The sequence below is a fragment of the Dendropsophus ebraccatus genome, chromosome 4 (genome assembly GCF_027789765.1).
Source record: "Dendropsophus ebraccatus isolate aDenEbr1 chromosome 4, aDenEbr1.pat, whole genome shotgun sequence".
Taxonomy (NCBI): domain Eukaryota; kingdom Metazoa; phylum Chordata; class Amphibia; order Anura; family Hylidae; genus Dendropsophus; species Dendropsophus ebraccatus.
The window spans coordinates 78,686,162-78,703,037 of NC_091457.1; the positions used below are offsets into that span (position 1 = coordinate 78,686,162).

At 42.0% G+C, this 16,876-nt stretch overlaps 1 protein-coding gene across 2 annotated transcripts; it reads right to left on the reverse strand.

Moving 5' to 3' along the window:
- Window positions 1-4,634: 4,634 nt before the first annotated feature.
- LOC138789743 (NAD(P)H dehydrogenase [quinone] 1-like) lies at window positions 4,635-12,319 on the reverse strand. 2 transcript variants are annotated; one of them, XM_069968536.1, is made up of 6 exons: window positions 12,215-12,319; window positions 9,479-9,643; window positions 9,111-9,241; window positions 8,803-8,919; window positions 5,215-5,316; window positions 4,635-4,995 (listed from the first exon to the last, which is right to left on the reverse strand). In XM_069968536.1, the coding sequence occupies exons 1-6, from the start codon at window positions 12,258-12,260 to the stop codon at window positions 4,687-4,689; spliced, it is 870 nt and encodes a 289-aa protein (XP_069824637.1). In that variant the 5' UTR covers window positions 12,261-12,319; the 3' UTR covers window positions 4,635-4,686. The 2 variants fall into 2 exon arrangements, with proteins under 2 accessions (XP_069824637.1, XP_069824636.1); XM_069968535.1 differs by having other exon boundaries at window positions 12,212-12,319.
- Window positions 12,320-16,876: the final 4,557 nt, after the last annotated feature.

Genomic DNA, 16,876 nt, shown 5'->3' on the forward strand with positions numbered 1-16,876 from the left:
TAGTGGGTAGGCTGACTGTGACCCCTTATACTAAATGTCCCCCTCTGTGTGGTCCACTATAGTACATGCCCTATTGCATACACTCCCCATGTAGTGCCCCTTATAGATGCCCACCTACACTACTGTTCAAAAGTTTGGGGTCACATTGAAATGTCCTTATTTTTTAAGGAAAAGCACTGTACTTTTCAATGAAGATAACTTTAAACTAGTCCTAACTTTAAACAAATACACTCTATACATTGCTAATGTGGTAAATGACTATTCTAGCTGCAAATGTCTGGTTTTTGGTGCAATATCTACATAGGTGTATAGAGGCCCATTTCCAGCAACTATCACTCCAGTGTTCTAATGGTACAATGTGTTTGCTCATTGGCTCAGAAGGCTAATTGATGATTAGAAAACCCTTGTGCAATCATGTTCACACATCTGAAAACAGTCTAGCTCGTTACAGAAGCTACAAAACTGACCTTCCTTTGAGCAGATTGTGTTGCTGGAGCATCACATTTGTGGGGTCAATTAAACGCTCAAAATGGCCTGAAAAAGAGAACTTTCATCTGAAACTCGACAGTCTATTCTTGTTCTTAGAAATGAAGGCTATTCCATGCGAGAAATTGCTAAAAAAATTGAAGATTTCCTACAACGGTGTGTACTACTCCCTTCAGAGGACAGCACAAACAGGCTCTAACCAGAGTAGAAAAAGAAGTGGGAGGCCGCATTGCACAACTAAGCAAGAAGATAAGCACATTAGAGTCTCTAGTTTGAGAAACAGACGCCTCACAGGCCCCCAACTGGCATCTTCATTAAATAGTACCCGCAAAACACCAGTGTTAACATCTACAGTGAAGAGGTGGCTGCGGGATTTTGGGCTTCAGGGCAGAGTGGCAAAGAAAAAGCCATATCTGAGACTGGCCAATGAAAGAAAAAGATTAAGATGGGCAAAAGAACACAGACATTGGACAGGGGAAGACTGGAAAAAAGTGTTGTGGACGGATGAATCCAAGTTTGAGGTGTTTGGATCACAAAGAAGAACGTTTGTGAGACGCAGAACAAATGAAAAGATGCTGGAAGAATGCCTGACGCCATCTGTTAAGCATGGTGGAGGTAATGTGATGTTCTGGGTTTGCTTTGGTGCTGGTAAGGTGGGAGATTTGTACAGGGTAAAAGAGATTCTGAATAAGGAAGGCTATCACTCAATTTTGCAACGCCATGCCATACCCAGTGGACAGCACTTAATTGGAGCAAAAAAAAAAAAAAAAAACAACTCACCTGATCAACTCGCTCCTCGGCCGTGTCTATCCTCTCCTCGGTCTGGCTGTCGGCTGACGCGCGGCTCCCGACTGTCTTGTCCCCAGCCGCACACGCACCATAGAGCTCTGTGCGCGCCAGGGATGTTACTTCCGGCACAGAGGGCACTTAGTATAGACGCTCGATTCGCTGGAAGTACCATCCCTAGTGCGCACAGAGCTCTATGGTGTGTGTGCACAGCTGGGGAAGGGACAGAGCCAGGAGCCACACGACAGCCGGGAGCCCGTCCGAGCCTCCCTCTTGTGACCACAAGCAAAACCCTGCTTGCGGTCACAAGAGGGAATGGGAGGGTGGCAGTGCAGTGGCAAGGGGGGGGGGGGTGTCACGAGCCCACCTTGCTGTACCACAGCACTCCGTCCCGTTGTCACTGAACCTTTAACTCTGCACAGTACAGTGTGTCATGGCTCTATGCGCACAATGGAATAGCCCTCAGATGACAGCCTTCTCTGAGAGTATGCCTAGGACTGATGTGATGGTTTGAGGCTACTGGTGGTGATTAGCCTTGTTGTGAGCTCAGCCAGTGATGTTAGTTGTCATGATGCCAGTGCTAGTCCATCACACAGGTGTTGTGTTGATACATGCTTTATTTTGTATGGCTGGCTATATTCCCCAAAATGGTTGGTAAACCTTGTTGTGGGTCCCTTGGGCTCTTGTCACAGCAACCTGGAGTGGCAACTGAGCCATCCGGATTGTCGGTACAGCCACCCACAGAAGTGTAATATAAAAATAAAACTTTACTGTAGAACTTTGGTAGGTTTACAGTACTTGTTTCACAGACAGCATAAATGTTTGCCATACACTTGAGTTTAGCAGAGGAGCCCTAAGCCCAGTGTAGCCCCTCTACTCTGCCAGAACATTGGTAGATATCTTTAGTGAAGTGATACTCATGTTTAGACTGACCAGACTGAGAATAAGGGCCTTTTGCAAGTTCCTTCAGCTGGGGATTTTAAAAGACTTACCTCCTGCTTCTTGCAGTGTTTTCTTCTGATTTCTCAAAGAATTTTGAGAAAGAATAGTCCGTCAGCAATGGCCCCAGCTCCTTGGTGGCTGCTTTCCCTTAATGCTGCTTAGCATTGCATAGTGAAAGTAGTTGCTTGCTTACAAGAAATCTTTTGTTGCATCTGAGCTTGGTTGCCGTCAGGGGTCCTAGCATAAGCCAGGCCCTGGCTTAACTACAGTAGGAACTTTGTTTTGTGTGTCCTCTCACACTGAGAAATCTGACTATAATGAACTGCACTTCCTCCACCAGTAATTCCTCCTATAGGGGACTGTGTACCTGCCTGTGAGTGGTAGGAATAAGGGTATGCAGAAGGACAAAGGATAGGTAGAGAAAAGGCACCTCCTAGTGGTCAGCACATAAAATGTTACAAATAAACCTTAACCCATTGCTTCCTTCAACTGTGCATAGAAATACTGTACATATAAATATATAACACACCAACACCTAGTAGGGAACTAAAGTACCTCATCCACCACTTAAAGGGGTTATCCAGCGCTACAAAAACATGGCCACTTTCCCCCTACTGTTGTCTCCAGTTTGGGTGGGGTTTTGAAACTCCGTTCCATTGAAATGGAGCTTAATTGCAAACCGCACCTGAACTGGAGACAACAGTAGGGGGAAGTGGCCATGTTTTTGTAGTGCTGGATAACCCCTTTAACCTGAGAACTTTGACAGGTGCATAAGAGAAGAGAAAAAGCACCAGTGGAGAGATACCACACCAGGACTTCCTGCGTCTAGTCCTTCACCAAGCAGGCTTTAGAAGACTGGACCGGGATTTTGAATAATACGGAGGGTTCTTCCAAACACAAAAAAATGTGTAGTGTCATATACATGTGTAGATGTTCTTATATATCTGGGCGAAGAAACTCCCTAAGGGCATGAAGTAAAACTGCATTAAACTGCATTAGTCGTCGCTATTGCGTACGTTCAGCTGTGAATTCTTATTCCACCGAACGATCAAACGATAAAAATAGGTCCGGATCCTATTAAACGATCAACGATTTCTCGTTGGTCGTTTAATCATTGCCTGCTATTACACGACATGATTATCGTTCAAATCCGAAGAATTTAACTATTTTTCGAACGATAGTCGTCCGTGTAATACCACCCTAACTTTGTTCTGTTTTGGTGCCTCATCTCCCTTCACCTCTCCCCTCTTCACAAGAGAACCATGAAGACAGGGAAGAGAGCTTCAAACTGCTTTTTCATGATAAAAATGCACTTTTCGGCTAATAAACCCAATTACAAAGTTCCTTAAAATTGCCTGTACTGTACTATTGATTTCTTAAAAAAAAAATTAAAAAAAATTAAAAAAAATTGACAGTTAACCAAAAAAAGTTTGTTTTTTTTTATAATCCTGTTTACTATGTAACGAGAGACTGGTCTACTTGCATTGTGTGGTAACACTGACTTACTCCGAAACACATCATAGTTTTCAAAGCAGGAGGAAACTAGTCAAGGACAGTCCCTGGCGTCTGCTGCTTGATGGCCTTAAGTGACAGGTATCTCCCAATACATATAGATAGGATAGTGGCTGAACCACTGAATGAACAATGATTACGTAAAAGCCATACATTGTGAACAGGGTGATTTTTTTCCCCCGGAAAGATTGTACAACGAACTGAGAAATTTTAAATACGGCCAACTTTATTTTAGACAAATACATTGGTCGATTACAATTATTCATTGTTTATTTTCACTTGACAATCATTTTGGTTTAAATCCTATCACTTAATGTATATAGGTACTTTCAGATTAAAGGGTTTTCCAGGAAAAACAGACTGATTAGCCATCTTTAGGATATCCACCCCACATTACATGAGGACGGAAGTAGTTGCCTCTGTTCATTGTGTAGTGGTGGTGAATTATAACTGCAGTTTAACTCCCATGCATTTAAATTGCAGCTGAGATGCAGTAATCAGTTCCAACCACTACACAGTGAATGAGGCCAAGTGCTTCAAGCCCTATTCACTATGCAGTTTAAGCAGCTGATGGGGAGTTTCCACTGCCCGACCATGCTGATCACGGAGTGAGGATTATCCTGTGAATAGCTCAGTCTAGCTAGAAACAGTTAAGTGCAGACTGAGTTCTAAGGCAACCACCAATCTACATAAAGAATTCTGTAGTCCCCCTGATCTTCATCTAAGCCATCTCTCTAGCCAGCCAGTACCTTACCCTGTGCAGACAAGGGGCAAGCACTCCCAAATACCACTGTACAGGTGTGAATCTTCCTTTTGGAGGAATTTCTAGTTTGGCTAGTATAGGATAACAGTCAATGGAATTATAAAGGCATCTAGTGAACAATGTGGGTTTGTATATCAAGTAAAAAGTAGTAGAAAATTTTAAGTGGTTTTATTTGACATGGTGTAAGCAAGCAGTGTTCAGAGCTCGGCGCTGCCAGCTTTTACTTGATTATCAGGAGGTAAGGCTTTACCCACATGTTGACCCACGGTCAACCCATACTTTTTACTAGAATTATTCTCTAGCACTTCCTTCTTTAGTAAAAACCCTCCTGCAAAGGAATGTTCAAAGTCCTCATTGGCTGGAAAGCTGATGGGTTTTTCTTCCATGATCTTGCTCAAGCGAGCCTTCCATGCCTCCAGGATCTGAGCACGTTTCGGCGCTTGTGTGATGCCATAATTCATCTGAGGTTCCAGAACTTGGAAGCCACAATAGCTCAAAATTCCTCTCTATAGGAAAGAACAGAAATTACAGGAGATGGTGTCCTCCCATTGACATTAGGTGGAATTTAAAAATGTCTGATACCATTAAACAATGGACTGTAGTAAATATGCCAGCAAGAGGTTACCCATGATCTATACCAATAGCATTCCTGGCAGACATAGGTTCTATTGCCTGTCACCAGTGCACCCACTACCTTTAGGAGTACAAAATTTTAACCATGTTACCTGTATTGGCCACAGAATGACATTGATATCTCCATAGATCCCAGTTGGGGTGTACATGGATTCCATCCCCCCAGTAGTGAAGGAAAGAACTGCCTTTTTATTCTATGGGAGAAAAAATTAAAAAATTCTTATAGCAATATGGATTCTCCATTAAGACATTAGGCAAAAGAAGAGAAGAATGCATGTTTGTATATCCATGGCACATCAGTTTCTATTACAGATTTGTTGTGGATTCCTCCCCCCCCCCCCCCCACCACACACACACTTACTGTAAAGCAACTGTACCCACAATCCCCCCCCCAACCACATCCTAATTGAGTGTAGGGAGGAAGAGGCATTGCAGGCCTAGGGCAGACACTCTAGGCCTTGCAAACTTGAAAGCACTGAGATGGGGGCAGATACAGAAGTCGGCTGGTTGCCAGGCACTAAACTGTTATCCAGCACTGCAAAAACATGGCCACTTTCTTCCAGAGACAGCACCACTCTTGTCTCCAGTTAGGGAGGGGCTTGCCACTTAGTTCAATCGAAGTAAATGGAGCTTAAATGCAAACCACTCCTGAACTGAGACATGAGTCATGTTGTCTCTGGAAGAAAGTGGCCATGTTTTTGTAGAGCTGGATAACTCCTTAAAGAGAACCAATCATCGATGAAAATAAAATTTTTTTTTCCCCTAATTAGATGTATTTACTTATTTTATTAATATTTGTAAATATAATTGACTACTTTTTTGGCCGTGTATTTAAAATATTTACTTTTTACTTTCCTATCTCGCGCCGGCTCTTTTCAAAAGAGCCGGCTCGAGACAGGAAGCTCCCGTCATGCAAAGCGACTAGGCCGGGCGCCGCCATCTTGATGACGTCACTTGCGTTCCACCGCTGGAACGCAAGAGACTAAATCAAGATGGCGGTGCCGGTCTTGCTGTAGCGGACCAGAGGATCAGGTAAAGTATAAGATACAGACTGCAAAGGCAGTCTGTATCTTCATTTTGTCTATTTATATTAAGATACAGACTGCCTTTGCAGTCTGTATCTTATACTTTACCTGCTCCTTTGTTCCGGTGCAGTAATGCCGGGCGCCGCCATCTTGATGACGTCACGCTGGAACGCACGTGACGTCATCAAGATGGCGGCAGCCGGCATTACTGCACCGGAACAAAGAAGCAGGTAAAGTATAAGATACAGACTGCAAATGCAGTCTGTATCTTTATAAATAGACTTCATAAAGATACAGACTGCATTTGCAATCTGTATCTTATACTTTACCTGCTCCTTTGTTGTTCCGGTGCATTAATGCCGGCCGCCGCCATCTTGATGACGTCACGTGCGTTCCAGCGTGACGTCATCAAGATGGCGGCGCCCAGCATTACTGCACAGAGGAAGAGGAATTAGGTAAAGAATAAGATACAGACTGCAAAGGCAGTCTGTATCTTCATAGATAGACTTAGGGAGAGAGAATCTTTGATAATAGGGATAGTAATTTTTAGGTGATTGGTTCTCTTTAAGGACGGTGGGTGTACAATTTAAGCCCCCACCACCTGGTACTTACATCAGGGTGTACATGTTCATCCTGCCGGGGGCCACGCTTTGAAGTGAGCCGAGCCCGCTTCAGAGCGGGTGAGGACCAGCTGTTATCAGTAGCCAGGCCCTCACCCTCAATGGTGATCTCGTGGCAGCCCACCATTAACCCCTTTAAGTGTAAGGAGCATCTGTCACTCACCGATTGGGACCCCCGCAGCATGTCTGCGGGGGTCCCGATTGCATGGCCTGACTGACGGAGGTCCCTTACCTTCCTCCGTGCAGTCAAGTCTTTTCTGATAGAGCCAGGCCGGTATATGGCAGACTGTATCACAAGATCACAGATCACTACTATGCCATAGCATAGCAGGGATCAGTGTGAGAAATCTAATGTAATAATGTAAAAGCCAAAGGGGGGGGGGGGAGAAAAAAAAAAATACAATAAATTTATATATATTTGAGAGCCAGAGGAACAAACACGATGTTTAAGAAGTCATGTGATGGGAATCACTATGTAGCCCAAAGCCTTATACTTTGCCAATCCACTTCTGGATTTCTCTATGATAAACTGATTAAAAACGACAAAAACAAAACTAGATGCTGTGTATGAATCCCACGCTTATGTCATAGAATACATGTTTCCTCCCATTAAATTGAAGAGGAAGGCACTTGACAGGTCCCATCTGATTTTTTTTCTTATGGCTGCATTTAACCCATAGAAGACCAAGCCAAATAGTCTTTGCACCTTAGTTTTAGTGATGTCACAACCCAGGTGTATGTACCTGGAGAGTCCAGCAGGGGGCACAGTATATGTAGAAGTAGAAGTCCATGTACAAAGTACGTAGTGAAATCAATGAAAATGTTTAAGTTGTGATTTGACCACACACTAAATTTAAAAAGTGCATTATAAAAACAAGACTCAAAAAACATTTGATGCTCATTCTGCTTCTAAAACAAACTAATTTATGAATGATCAAAATGTCGAGTCCAAAAACAGCTCTGAAATAAAAGTGTGCTAAAAAAAAAAAAAAAAAAAAAATAAAAAATAGTTTAATAAATGCCGCCAACATAAAGTAGACATGTTGCTAATGCTAATATATAATTTATGTGGTATAACCACTTTCTGTATAAGCAAAGAAGTTTCAAAGTTGGAAAAATGCATTTTTTCACATTGTGTTTTTTCATGAATATTTGTTATAAATATCGACTCCAATTTACCAGAAATGTAAAGTACAATATGTCACGAGAAAACAATCTCAGAATCAGCCGGATAGGTAGAAGCATCCCGAAGTTATTAATGACTAAAGTGACACAGGTCATTTTCATAAAATTTGTCTGTCATTAAGGCCATTTCAGGCTCTGTCCTTAAGGGGTTAAAGGGAATAGGGATTGCAGCTTTCATAAACAATTACACTCTTGCCCATTGGTTATGCAAGCCTGGTATTGCAGAATTGTAAAGTGCTGCAGAATCTGTTGGTACTAAACAAATAAAAATTGCAGTTTGGCCCATTTGGGAAAGATAGGACATGTATTAAGTTAGAGGCCTTCTAAACACCAGGGAGTACTATTTGCCAGTCAAAAAGCCCCTGGGCCTAACTGGCCACAAATGCTTTGAGTAGTGGCTGTGAGCAGGTGATGCTTTTTGGCCAATTGAGCTGAGAGGTGCCTTGATTCGCAGCAAAGCATGTATACATCTGATTCCCATAAACTAGGACTACATTGTAGATTTGCTAGCACCAACTACCAGTAGTTACAGAAGCATTAGTGGCTTGTGGCCATCTAGACCACATATAGCTTGGCGGCCATGTAGCTGTAACTTCATGTGTGAGTGTAAATATATTTATTACACATACAATGTGCTGGTTACTATTTTCCAATAAGTCCGCTCATTCCCTTAGTTATAACAACGTTAATACATTTAGCAGCCCATACCTGGGCATTTCTTATTTAGGAATAGAGGAAAGCTGTATGGGTTGTGAGGCAAGCCATATTGATTACCAGAGTTTTCCAGGGGCAGATTTTCCTAAGAAACAGTTTAAAACAGAACATTTTCTGAAATGTTTTTTTACTATACCTTAAGTCGTCCATTATCAAACCAGGATGATACAAGAGTATAAGCAAATCCCTGGGTTAATACTCGATCAAACCAGCCCTTAAGCATAGCGGGGAGTCCAAACCAGAACGTTGGGTACTGCCATAAGAGAAACACAATGGAGAGATTAAAGACAAATAGCTCCGCTGCCATACTAACAAATCAATGTCCTGTTTTAACTTACTTGAGGAAATATAAAAAAAAAAAAAAGGATGTAGGAATGTGACTAGTTGCTATAGACAACTGCTGCAATTTCTATTCTATACATCCCTATGTATGCAGGTTTGTACCTGAAATATCACAAGATCTGCAGCTTCCAGCTTCTTCTGCTCTGCTACAATGTCTTCACTGAGTCGCCCTTCCTTCCAGGCATTCATTGCTTCTGGGCCATATTTGAAGTTTTCAGGATCCTGTATTTTTTCTGTATGTAGATTATAGGTTACAGAAATACTTACATGTTATATTGGTAACAGAAGGGAAATGTACCATGTAGCATTAGAACATAACATTTCAGGAGAAGTTGCTCTACAACCATTATTTCTTGAGGCATACAAGTTACACATACCACATATCAGGAAAAATGATGGAGATCCCCATCATGTACTGATTGCATACACATTTATTGGATATTATAATGCACACCTCTGGGATGAGTTACCTGTAATATCATCCCTGGACACTAGGGGGTTGAACTTCATGGCATATAGATCAGACACAGCAACTTCCCATCCATCTTTCTCTAAAGCCTCCACAGCCGCCTCCTTCATTGCATAATTAAAGGATGTGTGCTCTGGATGAGCCAGCACAACGAGTGCACGTTTTCCTACCAACATAGAAATAGGAGTTATTTATGTAATACACATGATCCATACATTCTGTAACAGCTTTATGGTCCGTCACCATGCCAATAATGCTGAAAAACCCATCAACGCAATTGCCATTCCCAAGAAACAGGGTAGTGGTTAATATATCAGAACACTGCAACCATTGAAAGGTGATGTGAACAACAATCATATTATGGGATATATTAGACAGCAAGTGAACAGTCAGTTCTTGAAGTTGATATGTTGGAAGTGAGAAAAAGACAAATATAAGGATCTGAGCAACTTTGACAAGGGCCATTTTGTGATGCCTGGACGACTATCAGAATGCCTGCAAAAAAACAAAACAAAAAAACACACACCACAAAACAAATCTTGTGGGATAATCCCAGCATACCATACCTCTGAGCCACCCCGGACATTGCCAATTTTGGGAGGGTGTCCTGCTAGCCTTGAACGGACCCCCATTTGGCAACTTGCCAACTTCTCTTGCAGCTGCAGGAGGCTTTCTGCCTCGTCATCAGTAAGCTACTCTCTCCCCCCCAGTGCTCCGACAAACAAGTAATGTCTCCTTCACATCTCCACTGGTCCCATAGGCTTCATACTATGGTTTGGCAGATTCCGCAGTCCGCCCAAAGAATGAGCAGGCTCATTCTTCGGGCGGGTGCCGAAATCTGCCAAGTCATAGAACAAAGCCTGTGGGACCAGTGGAGATGTGCACGGCCGCAAGCTGGGTGATCGCTGGGATTCTGTAGTGTGCACATATCCTAGGAGGAGGCCCAAAATGAGCAAATTTTTGTACCAGTTTGCTTGAGTTTTGGATTTTTATCTTTTCTATATTAAGTAGGTTTTATTCAGCACACGCACACCTACATAATTTTCCTTCACAAGATACCACTGCCATCATGATATAGTTGACCAGCACCATGGATTTGTTTGTGCGGTATGGCGCATGACCCAACTTTGGCCTCTCACATGCTGCATGTCATAAAAAAAAATTAAACTGCAGCTTTTTGGTTATCTGACCTCCCCAAAAAGTTAATGGTAATGAAAGTGATCTCATACCCCAAAATGGTACAGTTAAAACCTCCCAGAGGGCAGGGGTGCTTATTTGGCTAATATACTGTAATGTCACCAGAGGGTGACAACACACATTGAGTTCTCACTAGGGCAGGCTGTGTCATGACCATATTACTTTTTCACAATATAGATATATTTTTTATTTTTTAATTTTTTTTTTTTTTTACTCATCTTCAGGGACTATTTGCTAGTACACTTTTCTTGGCAAAATATTTGTTTGCCTTCATAGCTTAGATCACTTATATTGCACAGGTACCTTGAGATCATTTGATTCATATCGGGTATAATGTATAGCACTTTAATGTGTATTTGCATTCTGTTCTTTATTGGCATGATTTATATTGGAATTTGTTTATTCCTTTAGCTATTGTGCATAAAACTGTACTTAGTGGAAGCTATTTACTGCCCAAAGCAGCGCCCTGCAGGTCATTGTCCTGATTTTCAGGTGTACCTTTGTGTATTTTTCGGGGGGTTTAGTGTGTATATAAAAAAAAACAAAAAAAAAACTGGTGTGTATGTGTGATAGAAAAAAAAAAGATAGAAATACAAATCAATTTTATTGTCATTTTTTGTGGGGTGCACTCATTTGGATGGTACCATATTGTTTGGTATTTCTTTATCTCCTAATGCACAGGTATGCCCAGCAGGCAGCAGAGACTATGGCGCCTCCAGTAAGGTATTCAGTCAAATTTAAAAATGCAAGAAATTTAGAAAAATTACCATTATACCCAGTGCTGCTTGGTCACTGTTCACACAGCTACACTATATATAGTAAGTAAGGTTATTTATAGAATAATGTACAACTAGACCCCTAAATACAGAGAGTGGACCCCAACTCTTTCATTTCTCCCCCCATCGCAGACTGGTCACCCTATACATCCCTGCCTCCCCCCCCCCCCCTCACCACAGACTGGTTACTCTGTGACCACCCTGCCCCCCACACCTGTCAGCGCTGATTGTCCTCACCTTACCACATACCTATAACTTGTTTCTTCCTTCTCCATAGTGCAGTATAGGACATGCAATGACAACATAATCACACGTCAGGGTGCTTCAGTATCTACAGTGAATTGCCCCCTGGCTGCTGTTCAGCCCTCATTTGCACAAAATAATGGTTGCCAGCTCTGTGTAGGTTACTGACCACCACTTTGCTCTAACTGGTGTCTATATAGCAATGTAGATTTAGATAGAGATGATTGTATATCTCTATACATAGGAGCAGCACTCCTATGCCTCTGTTCACACTGTAGGTTGCATGCTGCATGCAGCTGAAGTACAGACCAAAAAACCAAGTACAATAGCAACCCACAGGTGCTTTTTATCAAGATTCGCCCTGTAGTCAAAACTACCTAGAAACAGCCCTGCATACACACATCCATTAAAACACATACAAATCCATAACATCCAGTGCACAAACTATACAAGTCATGTAACATGCTACATTCATCCATCATACACATAACTACACACTACATACACAGTAGACTTACTACCTCTAGCAGCATGCTGGGTGTAGTGCTGCATCCCCTTTGTGTTCATGGCAGAAGTAGGCTGCGATCCTCACACTGCAGCCTGCAGACTTCTCCCCCGACTGCTGTCACATTACACCAGGAGGACAGAGGTCACATCAGGTAGGAAGAGAGTCTTAAAGCGGTATTCCACTTAAACATAACTTGATATGTTGCTGCCCATGGGGAACAACAATTCCTTTCATACTCATTTACTCCTTCCTCCAGTTCTCAGCTGAAAACACAATAAATTGGTGTGTAAGCCTTTGTCTCGCCCTGACTGTGATCACAGTGAGCGCGTCTTCAGCAGAAAGCGGTAGCTCAGAACTGAGGGAAGGAGACCGAGTAGATAAGTATAGAATGAACCAAAATTTGTTGAATACCCCTTTAACCCTTTGAGGACCAGGCCCAAAATGACCCAGCAAATTTTGATCTTAGTGTTTGATTTTTCCTCCTCCCCTTCTAAGAGCTCTAGCACTGTTTTTTACAGGAATAGTTGTACTGTGTAATGGAGTCTTTCATTTTACCATAACATGTATGATGGAACCCCAAATTATTTATGAAGATATGAATAGGTGAAATCATAAAAAAAATGCAATATGGTAACATTTGGGGGGTTCCTATGTCTACATAATTCACTATGGTAAAAGCAACATGATACCACTATTCTATAGGTCAGTCTGAACACAACCATATGCAGGTTTACACAGATTCTCATTTTTTTTTTTTATTTCCTGCAGGACATACAGCAGCTGATAAGTATGGGAAAACATGAGATTTTTAAATAGAAGTAAATTACAAATCTATATAAAAAAAAAAAACTTTCTGAAACCAGTTGATCTGAAAGATTTTTGCTAGACAACCCCATTAAGGGCACCATAAAGTAGCATTAGTTAGAAAATAACAAATCTGTATAACTTTCTGATAACAGTTGATTTGAAAGAAATAAAAGATAACCCCTTTAAAGCAACATACACCTAGTGACATATTCCTCTTAAGATTGACCATACCTCAGATTAACTATGTTTACAGTGTAAGTACATTATCACAGCAATGTATGTATACTGGGGTAGCACTACTATAATTGAAACCGACACCTGGAGTCCAGGATTACTGAAACTGTCAGATATTAAGCTAGGGGGGTACTTGACAGAGCAGCCAACAGTATGTGCAGGAGTTGAAATTAGTTTGAATAAACCAAAAACCTTCATCAGCAGATATGAGTGAGTGCTAGTGCTTCATTTCTACTAGAAAACTAAACAATGTAGTTATGTATACAATTGTTAACTAATTGTTCCCTTTCAAGACTGACTGGTGTGTTGCAAGGACATTAGGTAATTTTTTTTTTTTTTTATAAGAGTTACAGCTTTACAATATTAGTTTAGCATAATAGAACATGCTAAAAGGCCTCAGCCAACATGTACTGTTATGGACGCACCTCAAGACGGCTGTCATATTGACTGTCTGCTCTAAATTACAAGTTATAGGTTTATAGTGCGCACTGAGAATCAAACACCCTGACACATTGATGGTTAAGGAGGATCTCCTATATTCCATTTCCCATATACCCTGAGAATATATAAGTTAATGGATGGTAAAAACAGATACTGCTGTATGCCTTATAGAAGAATCAATTTCCCATTTACCCTGGGGCATGTGTTCTTTTAAGGCCCTATTCCACGGAACGATTATCGTTCGTATTCGGCCGATATCGGCCGCTACTCGTCCGGTGGAATAGAGTGCAACGATCAGCCGACATTGTCATGTCGGCTGATCGTTGCAGTCACTTGTTTTTCAACATGTTGAAAAACAAGCGACTGATATAGCAGCTATCTGCTGCCGTCGCTCCGTTGAATAGGAGCATCGGCAGCAGATGCTGCTATATCCTATGGGCTGCCTGGACGATCAGCGATGCCCTGGGCAGCCCCTCCAGCGATGAATAGCGTCGGCAGCAAGCGGGGAACGAGGAGCAAACGAGCGCTGAGAGCGCTCGTTTGCTCCTCTAAACGACCTGTGGAATAGGGGCAAGGCTCATGTCAGTACTTCATTGGCTAAAGTTACAAAAGAGGTTACTTACATAGCAGTAATCAATTCTTTGAGCTGAGGTGCGTGAGACGTTACATTGAGACAGTGAGGCAGTTTGTGGTTGGAATTTCAACCTGTTTTGCTCAGTGTGAACAGGCCCTGAGGGTAGCTTTACACATACCGGATTTCACGCTGCTATTCCAGGTACTGTCATTTTCTATGGCTTTACATTCTCGCTGCAGATTTTTCATTCCTCTGCATGTAAAGGCCCTTTACACTTAACCCACCACTGCCTGACTAAGACATTACCTGACCGCACTCCTGCTTGCTTCTGTGGCTCCCTGTTATCCCGCTCAGCCAATTAGTGCACAGATTGGGTGAGCATGACACTGGGGAGCCAAGAGCCTGAGAAGCAAGCGGGAGCATGGCCAGGTAACGCGTCGACCGGGCAGTAGTTGGTTAAGTGGGAAGGGGCTTTACATACTTGCAGTGGAATGAAAAAAAAAAAAAAACTGCTGTGAGAACCTTAACCCATAGAAAATGACAGTACTAGAAATAGCTGTGGGACTTGCAGCAGGAAATCCATTGCGATCAGTACGTGTGAAGCTAACCATAGGATATGTTTTCACTACAGAAATTGCATGCAAGTTTCCGGCAGAGGCCGCACAGCGATAATTTAGTCAATGAGACAGGTGGAACTTTAAGCTGCGTCTGCCACACGGCCTCTATTTAAAATCTCCAATACTACATCACTATGGGGGAGATCTATCAACTGGTGTTAAAGTAGAATTGGCTCAGTTGCCTCCAGAAACCAGATTCCACCTTTATTTTTCAAAGAATCTGAGAGGAATCAAAAGTGGAATCTGATTGGTTGCTAGGGGCAACTAAGACAACTCTACTTTCCACCAGTTTGATAACTCTCCCCCTATATGTCTAACCTACCACTAGAGCCATTTGGAGGGAAGTGTTTCGGTTGAATGGTCAGGCTTCTTTTTTTAGGTCCCTTGCTTTATGGGGCCCCTGGACAGCTGCCTAACCTGTCACTTCCTAAAGTGGGCCTTGTTTATATGGCTAGAAACTAAACACTTACATAATTTAAATGGCACCTCCTTTATGTTTTATTATGCCCACCTTACTGCTTCACCCAAATCTGTTTCCAATCAGTGTTTTGTTCTAGAACAACTTATGGAAATAATATTTCCTCATCAAGGCTCGCTGGAATACGGACCCATATTGTGTAACCAATCGCTTCTATAGAAACATCTCTAGGAATAATCCCCTGAGAGAACATATGATGTAGCACTGCTAGCAGAGTGTAGTACTTTGTAGACTTAGGGGGGGGGGGGGGGGGGGGGATTTATTACAATGGTCTAGTTGAGTACAGCAACCTGTCGCATTTCAGTTCCTATTTTTTGGAAAATAAAAAGCAGTAAGGCTGGGTTCACACTGCCCATTTTGTTTTCGTTTAACATACATGTTTTATACACTAGAGAAGGAAATGGAGAAAATATATAAGTTAACGGATGGTAAAAACAGATGCCGCTGTATGCCATACAGAAGAATCCATATGGCAACATATACATAAATGGTTTATTGCATACAGCAAAATTAACACTAACTGTAAAATGGAAACAAAAATGCCATGTGAACACAGCCTAACTTGAGTGTTTGCTATGGGCAGCTGCTCCACTAGTATTAATAACCCCCCCTCTGACCTTATGGAACAGTAGTTTCTACTAAAACCTGGCACTTTCCCCATTTTATAATCTTATCACATTTACACCATTCTTAGTGGAAGCCAATGGACCCAAGTATGGGGTATGAACAGAAGCATCCCTAAATCACAGCAAGAATATAACAATTCTGTCGCTCTGGTTTGCCACAAAACAATGCCTTATAACAGGGGTAAGGAACCTGGGCGCTCCAGCTGTTGCAGAAGTACAACTTCCATCATGCAGGGGCAGCCAAAGCTTTGGCTGTCCAGGCATGATGAGAGTTGTGGTTTTGCAACAGCTGGAGAGCCACGGTTCCCTGCCTTATAAGATCAGAAACCATCATTTTTTAGACAGGAAATAGAAAAAGTTTATCAAGAATAAACGCCACCCCTGTCTGCACCTGTTCTGTGCAGTATTACAATTTAGCTCCACTTCAATGGAAGGGAGCTGGGGTGGGGGGGGGGGGGGGTTTGGGGGGGAAACCCCAAAGGGCAAAAAGCAGTGCTGTTTCTGAAAGAAAGTGACCATGTTCTTCTAACACTGGATAACCCATTTCAGATTCAAAAATCATGAAAATACTGATAATAAGGTTGCATCAGAACCAGATGATAAATCAGGAAAAAAAAAAAAAAAAAAAAAAAAAAAAAAAAAAACACCCATACTATATACACAGAAATGAAAGTTTTCAACCCAAAGCACAAGATTTGCGTCTGACAGAAGCCTAAAGAAAACAGCTCCCAAAGCAGATTTTTTGTTTTTTATTAAAGAATATCAGGGATAAAATACACAAAGAATCCCACTTTTCTCTGTATATATTTTACCTGAAATATTCCTAAAAGCCTGCATTCTATTTCTGTCCCCCTAGCAGTGTATTCAGCATAGTCCAGGACTTACCTGACATTGTAGT

Excerpts from the sequence above, each read along its gene's own strand:
- LOC138789743 (XM_069968535.1), bottom strand. The coding sequence starts at position 12,260 with ATGAACACAAAGGGGATGCAGCACTACACCCAGCATGCTGCTAGAGGT. Across the intron at positions 9,242-9,478 it reads GTCCAGGGATGATATTACAG|AAAAAATACAGGATCCTGAA; the intron begins GTAACTCATCCC and ends ATCTACATACAG. Across the intron at positions 8,920-9,110 it reads CAGATCTTGTGATATTTCAG|TACCCAACGTTCTGGTTTGG; the intron begins GTACAAACCTGC and ends CTCTTATGGCAG.